The sequence below is a fragment of the Harmonia axyridis genome, chromosome 1, assembly GCF_914767665.1.
Source record: "Harmonia axyridis chromosome 1, icHarAxyr1.1, whole genome shotgun sequence".
NCBI classification, from domain to species: Eukaryota; Metazoa; Arthropoda; class Insecta; order Coleoptera; family Coccinellidae; genus Harmonia; species Harmonia axyridis.
This window is the reverse complement of record NC_059501.1, coordinates 48647114-48662884: the sequence shown is the minus strand read 5'-3', so window position 1 is coordinate 48662884 and position 15771 is coordinate 48647114. Positions and strand designations below refer to the sequence as shown.

Here is a 15771-nt window from a genome sequence, read left to right as displayed (position 1 = left end):
AATATTAGGTCTAATAATCTGCAACGTTGCCTGTATGCCAGATCTTCTTGATGGGATCGGTTTTTTACTTGGTGGAAATTCATATTAATAGATAAACTGTATGGAAACTCATAATTTTCGCACAGCTATTCGAGCAGAAAATTCGGCAAGTTTATTTTCGAAATGAATAAATGGTAGTTCATATGGTGTTATTCTGGTTTTTTCGATATTGGCATCGGATTCAGTTTAGTACTCCTGAACATATACAGGGACATTGATGTTGACGAGGACGCTGTGATTACAAGGTTTTCAAAGGGTTCACAGACCAAATTTGATGTTGTGTTATACTTGCCAATTGTCTTCTTTTTTTTCATATGAAACAATAGATTTACAATTTTTTTTTAATTTCTACCTGAATAGATAAGACCGTGATAAGTAAATAAATATATTACAATATAACAAATACATAAGCGTACAAATTTTTTTACCGAAATTTGAGGCTTTATTGTAAATATACATTTGGTTATACATTTATGATTCGAAATATTGCCCATCGCTGGTCACTTTACTTTCTCACTTCTTTCGAGCAGCGTACGAATTGAAAAAACTGGTCATCTTTTGAAGCGAACCACGAATCGATCCAAGTTTTTAATTCTTCATAAGATAGGAAGTGCTGGTCAGCCAGGCTGTGTGCTATTGATCGAAACAAGTGATAGTCCGAGGAAGCAACGTCTGGAGAATACGTCGGGTGGGGTAGGAATTCCCATTTCAACTTTTTCAAGTATATCTTGACTTTCGCAACATGGAGTCGATCATTGTCATGCAGTAAAATCCATTCATCTACTCTCTCGTCGTATTGCGGCGGTTTGTCTCTCAATGCTCGACACAAACGCATTGATTGCGTTCGATAACGATCGCCTGTGATCGTTTCAGTCGGTTTTAACAACTCATAATACACTACGCCGAGCTGGTCCCACCAAATACTGAGCATGACCTTAGAACCGAGAATATTCGGTTTAGCCGTCGACGTGGAAGCATGGCCGGGATATCCACATGATTTTATGTGCTTGGGATTATCGTAATGATCTGTTTTCAGACAGACTAGCAATAATACTCTATGACCATAGAAATTTAAATATCTAATTACTTTACATGTGACAGGTATTTTCATTATCAAAGCTTCACTAGTTTGATTTCACGAATTGAATTTCCGATATTCAAATGACAAAATTCTGGATATACTTTTCTCTAATTATGTGGCAAATCAGTTCTTTCCGGCACATTTTGTGGAACAAAATAGACTGGAACGGATTTATCTATTATTTGTCAAATTTGTGATACAGAAAACTGTTCTACCAACCAACATTTTTCAATGCAAAAATCACTAATTGATATTTATGGAAATTTCCGTCAATTTCAATAAAAAGGCAGTGAATTCGGGAACATAATGTTTAAAACTCGTACAGAAGGCTCATTCTACCACTCGGTCATTCTGAACTCTTGGAAGAATATCAATAAGTTCTGCACTTGTATTATAAATATCTAATTCCATATTCACGATGAATGCAATAGAATTATTGGTAGAACTCATCAAATTTTAAATCAGAAATTTCCTCATCTACTTGAAAGGATGTTGCATACTTCATGAATATCCATTATACTGGATGGAGTACCTACCTAGAAGAAAAAAACCTCTACCTACCAAATGAAATAAAATCATGCAGGACTCCTGTGTGCCAATTCTATTCATATGAAAAAGCGGTAGAATACATTTTATGAATTCAGGAAAAAATCAGCGTGGTGATGAAAAGGGAGTAACAGAAAGTTTGAAACATCCTTCCGAATTATCTTCTCGTCAATTGGTGGTAAATGTGGATATTTCTGATTGAATGCTCGACAAGTTCTCGAAACAATTCTGTTGCATTCACCGTGGATATGGAATAGATCCAGAATTTCATTATTTGAATAACGGGGATTCATATCATCAAATTATAATCTACTAGATTCAATAATGAGTACACCTGTCACTTTGAAATAATTGAATATTTGAAACGCACTCTAGAAACAGATTGAATGAAATTGACCCTACGTATAACATAAATTCATAAAATCTGGAATAACTCTTGAATTATTGAATTTGAGAGCATAATCATGTTTGAACACTACCCTTATTTTTACCATAGAATTCAACGAAATCACAAAAAAATAGGGTTCTGATTTGAAAATCGAAAGTTATGATCAAATTTTGTTCACAATTTTTGGCACAATATTTGAAACACCCTGTGATGATATTTTTCAAATTCAAGATATGCACGATATTCCAACATCATTCTAGTTTGTGAAAGTGAGTTGAGTATACGCATAGGATATTCACAGTGAAAATAATTCACGTGATAGTGACTATGGAAATTCTCTCTTTTTTACGGTTTTTTCTTAATATTTTGAAAACTATGAGTACTAACGCAATAATTTTAGCAGAGAGTAATTGAGAATGGAAATCTTTATAATATCTGAGACACAAAATGAAAAAAAATGTTTTTTTCGAAGAATTTTTTTTTTAATTCTTGTATAACCGGAAGTGCCAGAACTTCTAAGATATTTCAGCTGAATAGGTCATCATGAACAATGTCATATTCTGAATTTTCAGATTTCAAATCGGCCCCGTTCTCCAGAAACGTCTAATAGGCCTTCGAACTTGAAACACCCTGTATAAATATTCATATAAATATCTAAATATAAATATTTTTGAGAGGTTAAGCTCGATATCGGTGTAATCTGGGATTTGGTCCCATAGAAAAACTCGAAACCCTTAACGGCGAACCCCCTCAAAATTTAAGGCTAGGACCGCCCTTGGTTTGTCGTCATGGAAAGTTATTTGCATCAAATATTTTCATGTGAGCAAGGGCGAACCGGTATGTTCTAGGAAAGAAGTCTTATAGAATTCTACCCTAGAATCAGCATAGGATACCGAGTGAATCGTCTAAAATCAGCTAACGATACATGGTTTCCGAAAAAAATCTTTTATTTTCTAGAGGGATAGGTACCCAGTGAAGGTTCTACCGGCATAGTGACGGGGTCCAAGGGGCGGAGCCCCTTCGGCGAGCAGAGCGAGTTTCTTTTAATAAAATGTTCAACACTTCTAGAAATCGAATCAATCAGAAAACGAATTACAATTCAGAATAAGGCAAAAATTAACGAGTTTCCGAACGTGAGTTCATTATTTTGATCATAAGATTGTGAAATGGCCTCAACTAGCTTCATATCTCTCTCTCTCTCCCTCCATATCAGGCATGCCAGAATTTCTCTCCAATGGCCTGTTTGATACTAGGTCTATGAGTTGTTCTATTTAAAACTTGATCTGATGATAATTCTAGGACGCAAACAAATTTTTCGCCAATTACACCACAATTTTCACTGGAAACCTTGGTAAATATTTGCAATCTTTTGAAAAAAAAAAGATGAAATCTCTAAAAAGAAACTCAAGAACTTCTAGTTTTTGAGCTTCTTTCATCATTTTTTTCTCTAGGAATTGATTTTCTATTTCCCTGGCAATACATGTATATTTGTTGTTATTAAGCCTGTATTTTCTTATTAGAATAAATCTGTATCGAACATATTCCACACTTGAAACCATTTGAAATGCTTAAACCTACTTCAATATGATTTTTGTTTTTCAGAAGTTTGGACGAACAGTCGTCGAAAATCAACAGAAAAATTTTAGACCCAGATATTCATTTCTTTAGTGACACTGAATTGACTACCGGTGGAATCACAGATTTAAGAAATAATTCAACATTACATCTGCTCATCGAAACCGTGCAATCGGATTCTGAGATTGAAATGAAAAATAGAAGAGGTAAGGGAATCTTCCAAATGCATTATTGAGATAAAACGTAAGAAACCTCTATCGATTGATTTATTATTAGTGCAATCTATTATAGAAAGAAAGGGAAATGAAAACCAGGGAGATTATTAGTAACTGAATAAGATATCGAAATTCATGCAATCAAAGTGATTAACGAATTTATCAATAAAATGATAAAATCATTGGTTTCAGACGAATACAGTTCAGACAATTAAGACAATGAATACATTTTCTTCAGAACCTTGATTTTCGAAATTAACGGTTCCTTAACTTATGTTCGTGACGTCTTAACAAATCATTTCTGAAATATTTCTGGTTTGTTGTGCAATCAGTTGAAATCGAGCAGTATGAATTGAATCTGATTCACCAGTTCTCTTATAATTTTTCAATATCGGTTTATACGTCATACTTACTTCAGCAGGGATTCAAAATCATCTCAGAAATTCTGTGGTTTAGATATTTGACGGATTCTGATCTATACATTTTATGACATTTTGATTGATAAGTATTATTATGTTGTTGTAGAGGAATTTTATATTGACCATCGTAGACAAGTACGGATATTTTCAAATTAACAACCGGTTTCAATTTTATCCTAAGTATGACAGAGCCTAAATGTTGCTCCAGGCTAACTTAGAATTTTTTCATGCTAGATTTTACAAGCTGTGGAGATTTCTTTTATGTACGCCCCGTGGGTAGAAGCCCTCAATCTACATGTGCAAAATGCAAGAAAAAGCTTTCACCAGTTTCTTGTGCGCTTGCTCAGGCCGGGCTTATATTGTAACGCATCCGACAATACGCTCTATTAGTGTGACGTCACACACCGCCATTTTCGGTTCTCCTGTCAGTGTTCGGAATCCAAACAATTAAATTGTCATTCAAATTAGTACGGAGTCGTTGAAGGAATTGGCTTATTTCCATAACTAAGAGTATTTAAGGAACGATTTCAATATTAATTGATAGACAGAAGGAACGAGGTTAATATCAGTAAGTTTGAATCTTGTATCATTCCCCAGATTTTGTATAAAGCCGTGTTTATTAGTTGAACTTCAAGTTCGAACTTACTGGCATTAATCTCGTGCCTTCTGTCTATCAATTAATAGTAAAATCGTTCCTTAAATAATCTTATTTATCAAAATAAGCCAATTTCTTCAACGACAACGTATTAATTTGATTGACAATTTGTTTGTTTGGATTCCGAACCCCGACAGGAGAACTGAAATGGCGGTGTGTGACGCTAATATAGTGTATATAACCCTGGCCTCGGCACCATAGACTCCGACTATGGTGGTTAAAAAAATAGCACAATCTATGGGGTAAGATTAGAATTGAAGAAATATAATTTCTTTACATATTATATCAGCCGTGATGGAGAAGACACACACCAATGATTTTAACCACCTACACACAAGGATGATTTAAATTTTAGGAAAATTTTCGTGAATCACTCTGACAAGCACCGCTACCATCGAAGCCGAAGGCTAATCAAAGTGAGGTTATTAGAAGAAAAAATCAAAAACTTAACAACAAGCCTAGTTATGCTTACGTGATAAGCAGAGCACAGACAGGAACTACTATCGAAGAAATGTCAAAGTCGTCAAGTTGACAAGTATAAACAAAAACAAACAAGTTTAATGCCAAACATTGTGGACAAGTTTGCAGGTGCGATAAGTATTCAAAAACCAATAATAACGGTCAACAAACCAGGTATGAGTCAAAATAACGAGAATAACACTGAATTAGTACAAAATGCTATGCAAGAAAGTGTTAGGGATTTTTTCAGTGAACAACAGGCAAGAGAGGAATGAATCTAAGGCTGTCACAATGAGTGGAAATGTTCCGAATGACTACGAAAGCCAATGGATGACTGCTAAAAAAGGAAAAATATATGTACTGGGACTAGTAGAGAAATAGATAAGGATATAGAATTTCAAGGAGCTCCAAAAAAAAAGGGATATATGTTGTTAACATTGCAGGAAAGGAGGTGACAACTGAAACAATGATCAAATATTTGAAATAAAGTAATGATAAATATGATTTTGATGTGAAAAAGCTAAATACAAAGGGAAATGATTCGGCATTCAGCATTGGTGTGGTCTATGAGAAAGTTTATTCTGATATTTGTAAACCAGAGTTTTGTCCAAAGAGTGTACTAGTCAGAAACTTTTCGTTCAAGAATTTTTTTCGGAGGGAGCTAGGCAGACCTCAGAATATCCTAAAAGAAATAAATTAAAGCCAATATTGAAAGATATAAATATCTTTCATCAGAATGTTCAGTGTATTGGGACCTCATTTCTGAGGGTGGAGGAAATGCTGGCCAAACACTGTGTAGACTATCTGTGCGTCTCTGAAAATTTGAAATCAATGGAAGAACTGAAAGCGTATAATTTTGAAGAATATAAGTTGGTATCTGCTTTCTGTCGTGAAAAAGGTAGACATGGGGTAACCTCAATTTTCAGTCGAGTTGAAAAAAAATTCATAGAACGCGAGAATATTAATTCAATTAGTGCTATGGGAGTTATGGAATGTTGCGCAATACAATATATGGAAGGAAACACTAAAAAAAATATCTATCTCCTTATTCGCATTCTGTGAATGATATAGATAGGTTTTTTGAAAAATTTGCTCTACTTCTTGATAAATATTTACTGGAGCAATGTAGAATCATTGGAGCCGGTGATTTTAATATTGATGTCCTAATGATGACACCAGAGATTTTAGAAATCTCTTTTGATGCTTTTGAAATCTTATGATTTGGGTCTTGGTACTATAGAACCTATTCGTGTTTCTAAAACATTTGGCACATGTATAGATAATGTTATATCTAATGTGATGGGAGTAATGAGGGTAGTTGAGAAGCATATATCAGATCACTCTGATGTAAAAATGACTTTCCAAACTAGCAATACTCCTTAGAATAACAATCTCACAAAAAAGAATATTCAAACATAGTTCTTATGAGAATTTAGAGCGGATGCTTGGTGAGGTTGATTTGTCAGAAATTTATGGGTGGCCTAAGAGCGAGATACACACTACCTGGAACACGTTTGATGGTCATATAAAAACCATATTTGAGACATGTTTCCCACTTAAAATAACTCCCCGATCAAACAAAATGAAAATATCACCATTAATTAGGTTTCTAAAAACAAATCTTGATTTTATTTTCGTGGCAAAAAGTCATGCTTCCACATACGCTAAGGAATATAAGAAAATTAAATGTGAATATGACGCAGCTTTGAGGGAGGCTAAACAAAAATATTCTGATGAAATTATATCAAATGCAACAAACAAAAGTAAAGATGTGTGGAACACAATCAATGAACTGAAGGGTAGCAAGAAAAAGTACTGAATCTTCCGTCAAAGCAATGTTAGTAGCTGCAATAAGAAGGTTTGGGCAGATGAGTTCAATAGCCATTTTACCAATGCATTCAGAAGTAATATTAAGATTTAACCAAATGCAAAGAGCGACAGTTATATAGAACGATCCATTAATTCTTTTTATACATATGTTCCAGATTGAAAGGACAGAGATTGTTAAAACTGTTCAGCAAATGAAGAATAAGAGATCAAGTGGCTATGATATTATCCACATATTTGTAATAAAAAGTTGCATTGAACAAATTGTAGACCCCCAAGGTCTGCATTTTTTCTGATAGTCTCAAGATTTCAGTTATTAGGCCTATTTATAAAAAGGGTAATGTAGATGACTTGCACAATTATAGGCCGATATCTCTCATTACTGCCGTTGTTAAAATTTTTGAAAAAATTCTTGCGGGTAGATTTTTGAATTTTATACTTAAGTTCAAGATCAAATCAAGATCACAGCATGGTTTCGGGTACGGAAACTGCAATTTTTGAGCTTTTTCAGAGAGTTATTGTGAAGTTAAATCACACGTATGCCTGTCGGCTGCTCAGTTGATACGGTGAGGGTGTGGGCACCAAATGAACTTGTTAACTTGACTAATTAATTGTTGGGCGCCAGGCTTACTGAAGTAAACCAAATTTCATAAAAATGAAATTTCTCAAAAAAAAAAAAAAATTAATAGAGATGATAAAAAAAATGAAGTTAAGTTAGAGAAACGGGAGATAGAAAAGAGATATCTTGCTTAGTGGTAAGAAATAAAACGAATTAAATTTCACAAATATATTAAAACTATTTAAAAAAATATATTGCTGAAGGCTGAGAAAAAAATAAATTCAGAATTTACAAAAAAAATATTGCTGAAGGCTGAGAAAAAGAAATAAACTCAGAACATTTACAAATGATGAAAATTTCACTGATCTTACAATTCGGATATTAAGTCTCCAGACAGAATTTGGAATAAGTAGGTTATCGAAAGATGAATTTTGATATCTCACTTCACCCCAATTTTGAAACTTGCATCTATTATTCACAAACCACGTCCACGCAGAACCTCTGAACAGATCGCAAGCAGACTGAAATAACTCCTGTTCGGACACACCTCTAGCTTGTCTCAATAGTTCCACCTTTTCCAAGAATGAAGTAACTGACTCATCCTTAACAGAACCTGTGAAATAAATATTCCATTTATAGAGAGGAACGAACCTACTATTCGAAGGACTAGCATAGTTGACAGGAGCATTCTTCTCAGTTGGAGTAGAAGTTCTAGCTGGAGAAATTTTCAAATCGAGATCTGCCTCTAACTCTAACACCTCATACTGAATTTCCTTCTTTGCCAAGATTTCGGCATCCTCCTCAGCAACAAGCATGACCAAACGATTCGACAAATGAGCTAAACGACTCGATACTCTATGAAAGATAGGATCATCTTTAGTTCCACCGAATTTAGAAATAATATCTTTAAGATCTTTGATAGTTTATTTCATTTCAGTTACATCCCGGTCATGAGTATAGGGATTTGTTACGATATAAAAACTACGATTTGCATTTTCTTGGCTCAAAAGCCCTCTCAAAACTCTCCTCTTACTTTCAACATCGGCAGTTGGTTCAACGCCGCGAATTTTAATTTCATGGACCAATTCATAGGCCTTCAAATGATTGGGATTCATACTCTATCAACTTATAGAAATCAGTAACGGAAATTAGTGTAAAAAAGCGAAAATATAAAATAAGAGAAGTGAATTTAAAGAGAAAGATGGTCGTTCAATATGGTATAGAAATGTGAATACCAAAAAATATTAATACCGAATAACAATGTACCAAATTCTGTCGGATCAAATGTATAACAAAAAAATTCCACTCAGCAAGATTCAGAAAAGAAAAAAAATTATGTCAAGCTAACGCACCCCTTGAGGGCCCCACGTTGGGCGCCAATTGTGTGAAGTTAAATCACACGTATGCCTGTCGGCTGCTCAGTTGATACGGTGAGGGTGTGGGCACCAAATGAACTTGTTAACTTGACTAATTAATTGTTGGGCGCCAGGCTTACTAAAGTAAACCAAATTTCATAAAAATGAAATTTCTCAAAAAAAAAAAAAATATTAATGGAGATGATAAAAAAAATGAAGTTAAGTAAGAGAAACGGGAGATAGAAAAGAGAGATCTTGCTTAGTGGTAAGAAATAAAACGAATTAAATTTTACAAATATATTAAAACTATTTAAAAAAAAAATACTGCTGAAGGCTGAGAAAAAAAAATAAACTCAGAACATTTACAAATGATGAAAATTTCACTGATCTTACAATTCGGATATTAGGTCTCCAGACAGAATTTGGAATAAGTAGGTTATCGAAAGATGAATTTTGATATCTCACTTGGTAGATCTTGTTTCTCAATTTTGATAGTTGCTTGATATCAGAATATTGCTCCTGGACCGAAGTGGTGAAAAACAATTCAAATCTCGGGTTCCAATTTGGTGGATGCTCGCCTGAAGTGAAACTCCCCACTTCAACGGCACTTGCAGTATTTCGTCCAAATATTTTATTAAGGTTTCTGTGTAACCTTGATCAGGATGCAGATTCAGTGCAGCCTGGTTAGGACCTTGTACAAGGTGGGCAAATTTCGATGTTTTAGCACTACAACTTTTGAACCAGAGGAGATAGACAAAATCTGATACCCACTTCTCGATCTCTTTTTCTGAGAAACTAACAAGGGTAGTATTCATTTTTGGCCACCTTCTTTTGTTTTCGAGTTATAAGCGAAAATTGGAAAAATGGCGATATCGAAAAACAGTTATATCTCCGCTAATACTCATGATAGAGCTCTGAAGTTAAAACATTATACAGGCACTTTTTTACGTAGAATCCAGTGGCGTGCTCGTATTTTCAAAAGGGTTTTTAATTACGAAGCTATGACCCAAAGTTATGTTTTTTCAAATGGGAACACTAGATTTTTGTGCCATTTTCTGAAAGCTTAATTTTTCCTGATTTCAAAAATATATAACATCGTATGATTCGGATCAATATTAATAATAGAAAATGGCCAAAAACCTCTTTTCACCTAAGAGTCTCAATATTTCTATGGTTTCAACTGTTGATGAACACAGAAAAATTGAGCTTTCTATAACAAGAGCAGTGTCCTTCCGTCAATCTGATTATTTCTATGCTTTTCACTTATTTCTACAAAATTCGAATCTAGATATGTTTTATAAATTTTTTATCTAAAAATTGATTTGGAAATAACGGAGAAACCACAAGATCGAATTTTTCAATCGAAAGAGTTGTAATGAGATGCATGTATCAGGAGATTATTTACATAGGTCTCCAGAATCAATACGCACAAGTACCAATCCATTTTAAACAGCATATAAAACAATGCATATCTGATTGAACTCAACATTTTAATTACGAAGGGACAAACAAGAAATAATATTTCACCTAATAATGACAACAATTGCACAATGCACAGTCGACACCTCTTCTCGATATTTCAATAGACGAATATTTGAAACTGTGTTCAAGCTACCTAGGAACCTTTTTCCAAGTTCGTTTATCTTTTCGAAACTATTTGTATAAAATAAATATAGATTCGAATTTTGTAGAAATAAGTGAGAAGCATAGAAATAATCAGATTGACGGAAAGACACTGCTCTTGTTATAGGAAGGCTCATCAACAGTTGAAACCATAGAAATATTGAGACTCTTAAGGAAAAAAAGGTTTTTGACCATTTTCTGTTATTCATTTTGCTACGAATCATACGATGTTATATATTTTTGAAATCAGGAAAAATTAAGCTTTCAGAAAATGGCACAAAAATCTAGTGTTCTCATTTAAAAAAACATAACTTTGGGTCATAGCTTCGTAATTAAAAACCCTTTTGAAAATACGAGCACGCCACTGGATTCTACGTAAAAAAGTGCCTGTATAATGTTTTAATTTCAGAGCTCTATCATCAGTATTAGCGGAGATATAAATGTTTTTCGATATCGCCATTTTTCCAATTTTCGCTTATAACTCGAAAACAAAAGAAGGTGGCCAAAAATGAATACTACCCTTGTTGGTTTCTCAGAAAAAGAGATCGAGAAGTGGGTATCAGATTTTGTCTATCTCCTCTGGTTCAAAAGTTGTAGTGCTAAAACATCGAAATTTGCCCACCCTGTACAGGAATTGTGGAATCTTCTTCGTATCAAAATGGATGCTTGAGCATGCGTGGAGAGAAAAATTCAGGAAATTGTCGGAGAGAAAAATGTTCTGGTTGAATTTAGAAAAATAGTATCAAAAGTATTGTATGAAATTTGGAATTGACAGAAATTATAAACTATTATATAAAAATGAGTTACTTATAATACTTTCCGGAAAGTGAAAAAAAAAGGTACAAATGATCCTAGAGTTATTATAAGAAGGAAATTCACTTGATTTGAATGAAATTTAGAGTTAATTTTAGCAAGAAAGGGAATATGTGCTTCCTGGCGGCTATCAAAAGAAAGAAGAAAAAAAAATCCTTACACACCACTGTGTGTCAAGAAAAAAAAAGAAAAGAGACAATGGAATATCAAATTAAACTATCAGATATCAAATAGTAAGATAGAATTACTGATAATCAAAGAAATAAATAGGTAATATTCAATATCTAATATTAAGGTACTCAACCAAACGTAAAGCCATCAAAAAATATCACACTCACTCTCCACCTGTTTTCAATCAGTCGTCAAATCAAAAGGAATCCTCTTTCAGCTGAAAACTGAGAAATTCCCATATTGAATGGCAATCTCCGCGCACTCTCTGCATTAAAAATGGGAATCGATAGTGTTCGATAAATTACATCGGGGATCAGTGGCGTTTCTTAAACATGAGCTGGGCAAAATTATATACGGTTTGTTGAATCGTTACATTATAGGGATGTTAGAAGGCAGGGATATACCAGCAGCCCTACTTGTTGACTTGTCGAAAGCTTTTGACCATGTAAATCATGGTTATTTGATGTACAAATATGAGATGTACGGTGTGAGGGATGTTATGCTTCGATTGTTCAGGAGTTATTTCACAGGAAGGAAGCAAAGGGTAGCGATATCTCTGGACTCATCTGAGTATGTTTCGGAGGACGTGACTATGTATGTTGGAGTACCGCAGGGAAGTATTTTAGGCCCTCTTGTGTTTACTTGGTATATAAATGATATTCCTGCCTTGCTTGCGGACAAAACGTTAGACCTCTATACAGGATGGCCACTTTTTTAAGGGGATTGTATTGGTAACTTTTAAACCATAAGAGTTAGAAGGTCGGTCAAATGGAGAAAAAGTTGCATGCATAGAAGCATTATCAAGCAGTTCAAACAAATCGAGATTATCAGGGCCGGTTATTGAGATATCATAAGAAAAGTAAATTATGCCATTTTGATTTTTCTTTTTTTCCCACTTTATTTCAAATATTATCAAAAAATGTTACAGGAATTTTTTAATCGACAGTAAATTATCCTCAATTTGACGTAATCAGATTTCGTATCCAACGTTTCGTACTCTCTGGGCCACCCTCAACCTCATTTTTTTCAATACGGACCTGCATATTTAATGACATTTTTCGAAATAACTTCTAACGCTGTCAAATGTCAAATGGAGAAAAAGTTGCATGCATAGAAGCATTATCAAGCAGTTCAAACAAATCGAGATTATCAGGGCCGGTTATTGAGATATCATAAGAAAAGTAAATTATGCCATTTTGATTTTTCTTTTTTTCCCACTTTATTTCAAATATTATCAAAAAATGTTACAGGAATTTTTTAATCGACAGTAAATTATCCTCAATTTGACGTAATCAGAGTTCGTATCCAACGTTTCGTACTCTCTGGGCCACCCTCAACCTCATTTTTTTCAATACGGACCTGCATATTTAATGACATTTTTCGAAATAACTTCTAACGCTGAATTCAACGATATATCATACAATGTCATTCAGACTAGATTTTCAGGTGATTTTGACCCTTATCCAATTTTCTTTGGGTCGGATCTGTAATACCTTTATTTAGTTCAATTAACAACATGCAATTTGCAATAAATTTCGATAAGAAAATCAACTTACCCATCTTGAACTAAATGGAACATATTAGAATCAAAGCAAGAAACCAGTACACTGGTTTCTTGGTTCTTCTTTAATAATAATCATTCAAATATTTCAATTCATAATAATTTAACGAAAGTATCATTTAATGAAAAAAAAAATCAAATGATTATTCTAAAGTAAATTAAAATTAATGAACTAAGTGTTCGAAATGTCCACCATTTCGTAAAATGTACTTTACGGTTCTGGAACTCATACTTCTTATACATTTACTTGTTTGGTCTCCTTGAATACCTTCCAAACCATTCTCAATTTTCTCGCGAGGTATCACTATTGTTGTATTTGTCATTTGTCCCGTTGAAATTACACAATCGAACTTTATTTTGAGATCATTACGATATAATATTTGCAAGGCTTGGTATTCAAATTTAAAATCATTGTATTCGCTTCTCTTGACTATTTTATTAACAGCATTTTTTGAAAAATTCCATTCAATGGCCACAGTTCACGATTTTTTTCTGGGTTCGATTGAATTTGGGTCAGAACATTGATATCGTTAATAGACTTGTTTTTTCTTACATACACACCAATTTGGATGAGGGTCAAAATCACCTGAAAATCAACTTTGAATGACATTGTATGATATATCGTTGAATTCAGCGTTAAAAGTTATTTCGAAAAATTTCATAAAATATGTAGGTCCGTATTGAAAAAAATGAGGTTGGGGGTGGCCCAGAGAGTACGAAACGTTGGATACGAAATCTGATCACGTCAAATTGAGGATAATTTACTGTCGATTAAAAAATTCCTGTAACATTTTTTGATAATATTTGAAATATAGTGGGGAAAAAAGAAAAATTAAAATGACATAATTTACTTTTCTTATGATATCTCAATAACCGGCCCTGATACTCTCGATTTGTTTGAACTGCTTGATAATGCTTCTATGCATGCAACTTTTTCTCCATTTGACCGACCTTCTATCTCTTATGGTTTAAAAGTTACCAATACAATCCCATTAAAAAAGTGGCCACCCTGTATACAGGTTTATTCACCGGGATGGCCTAGTAGACGTTTATGTAAAACTAATCATAATTTTGAGCTGAAAATTTGTAATAGGGTTTGAGATAATGATCTTTCTCTTTAAAATATTATCAGATATCTACAACTTCCGGTTATACCGGAAACAGAATACTACTTCCTTATTTCAAATAGCACACCCAGTATATTATTGAATCATTGCTTTTTTGAAGACAATTTCCGCAATATGCCATACCTTGGCAAAAATTCTACGGTTCATGAGTTGATGGGATTCTTATAAAAAAAATTTATTTCATTGGAATGTCATCATAAGAATCTAACTGTTTACACGTCTTACGAGCTACTCGTTAATCGTTGCATATTTTCTTCGAGAAATACCGATTCTTTTATAGTGAATTTTTGAGTGATGGTTCCTGTGCTTCCTGAGGTATGAAAACCACAGATCATCTGAAGAATATAACCTTTTAAATTGGGTGTTTTGTATTCTATTTTTTCTTGTTCGCCCCGACTTGTTCATTGTTTACTAAATATACGCACTTCCATTGCGTCGATAACCCCTCCAGCTGCGCGTGGTACCTGCGTTGCGTCGGTACGCTTCGCTTCGTTTTTCGCTTGGTTTGTTTGCCTGCCTCTCAGTACCTTTCTTGCTTTGACGGGGGAACTATACAAGTCTGCTTCACACTGTTGGCAGGGTCGTTTTCATATTGTTAGATAGATAGATATTCTTTATTTCAAATTAAATTTTACACTAGGTAAAACATGAAATGAAACAGTGTCCTTAAGTAATTTACAACTACATGAAATAATCCCCTAAATTATACGGTTCAAGATTTATTAAAAATGTCTTGGTTTTTGATTCGAAAAGTCTGTAATTTTGTATTTTTTTAAGATCATTTGGCAAACTGTTGAAGATTTTAATGCACATGTAGGATGGATTTTTTTTCTGTCAGAGATAACTTATGCTGTGGATAATTTATATTGGTCGTTCTCGTATTGTATGTGAAATTAGTGTTATTTCTAAGAAATTCTACTTTGTTTTTGTGTAGGTAGAGAAGGCACTCATGCAGATATAGACCATAAACTGTTAGTAACCCCAATGACCTGAACTTGCCCCTGCAGGAATCCCGGTACCCCATATTTAAAAATATTCTAAGTTTTCTTTTCTGACTTATAAATACTGATTGTACAGATGTACTCACACCCCAAAATATTATACCATATCTTAATAAAGATTCATAGTTAGCATAATATAAATTTTTTTTACATTTTCATTTATACAGGGTGTTCTGATTTGTTTCCGACAAACTGAAACGGGTGATAGATCACATCATTTTAAGCAAAAAAGTTCCTATGAATATGGGTCCGGAAATGCTTCGATTCCGAGATACAGGGTGTTAAATTTGAAAAAATAATACGCATTTTCTTAAATATCTTTCGACTGATTCCAAATAATTGCATAAAAGTTGGTAC

At 33.8% G+C, this 15771-nt stretch overlaps 1 protein-coding gene across 4 annotated transcripts in view; it reads left to right on the top strand.

The window, feature by feature from the left end:
- The window catches only part of LOC123673280 (phosphatidate phosphatase LPIN3), a 340332-nt gene that overhangs the window by 123688 nt on the left and 200873 nt on the right, over positions 1-15771 (top strand). For all 4 annotated transcript variants that reach the window (XM_045607773.1, XM_045607772.1, XM_045607763.1 and 1 more), the window contains one exon: positions 3657-3835. In XM_045607773.1, coding sequence (XP_045463729.1) covers positions 3657-3835 — 179 coding nt within the window. The remainder of the gene's footprint in view (positions 1-3656; positions 3836-15771) is intronic.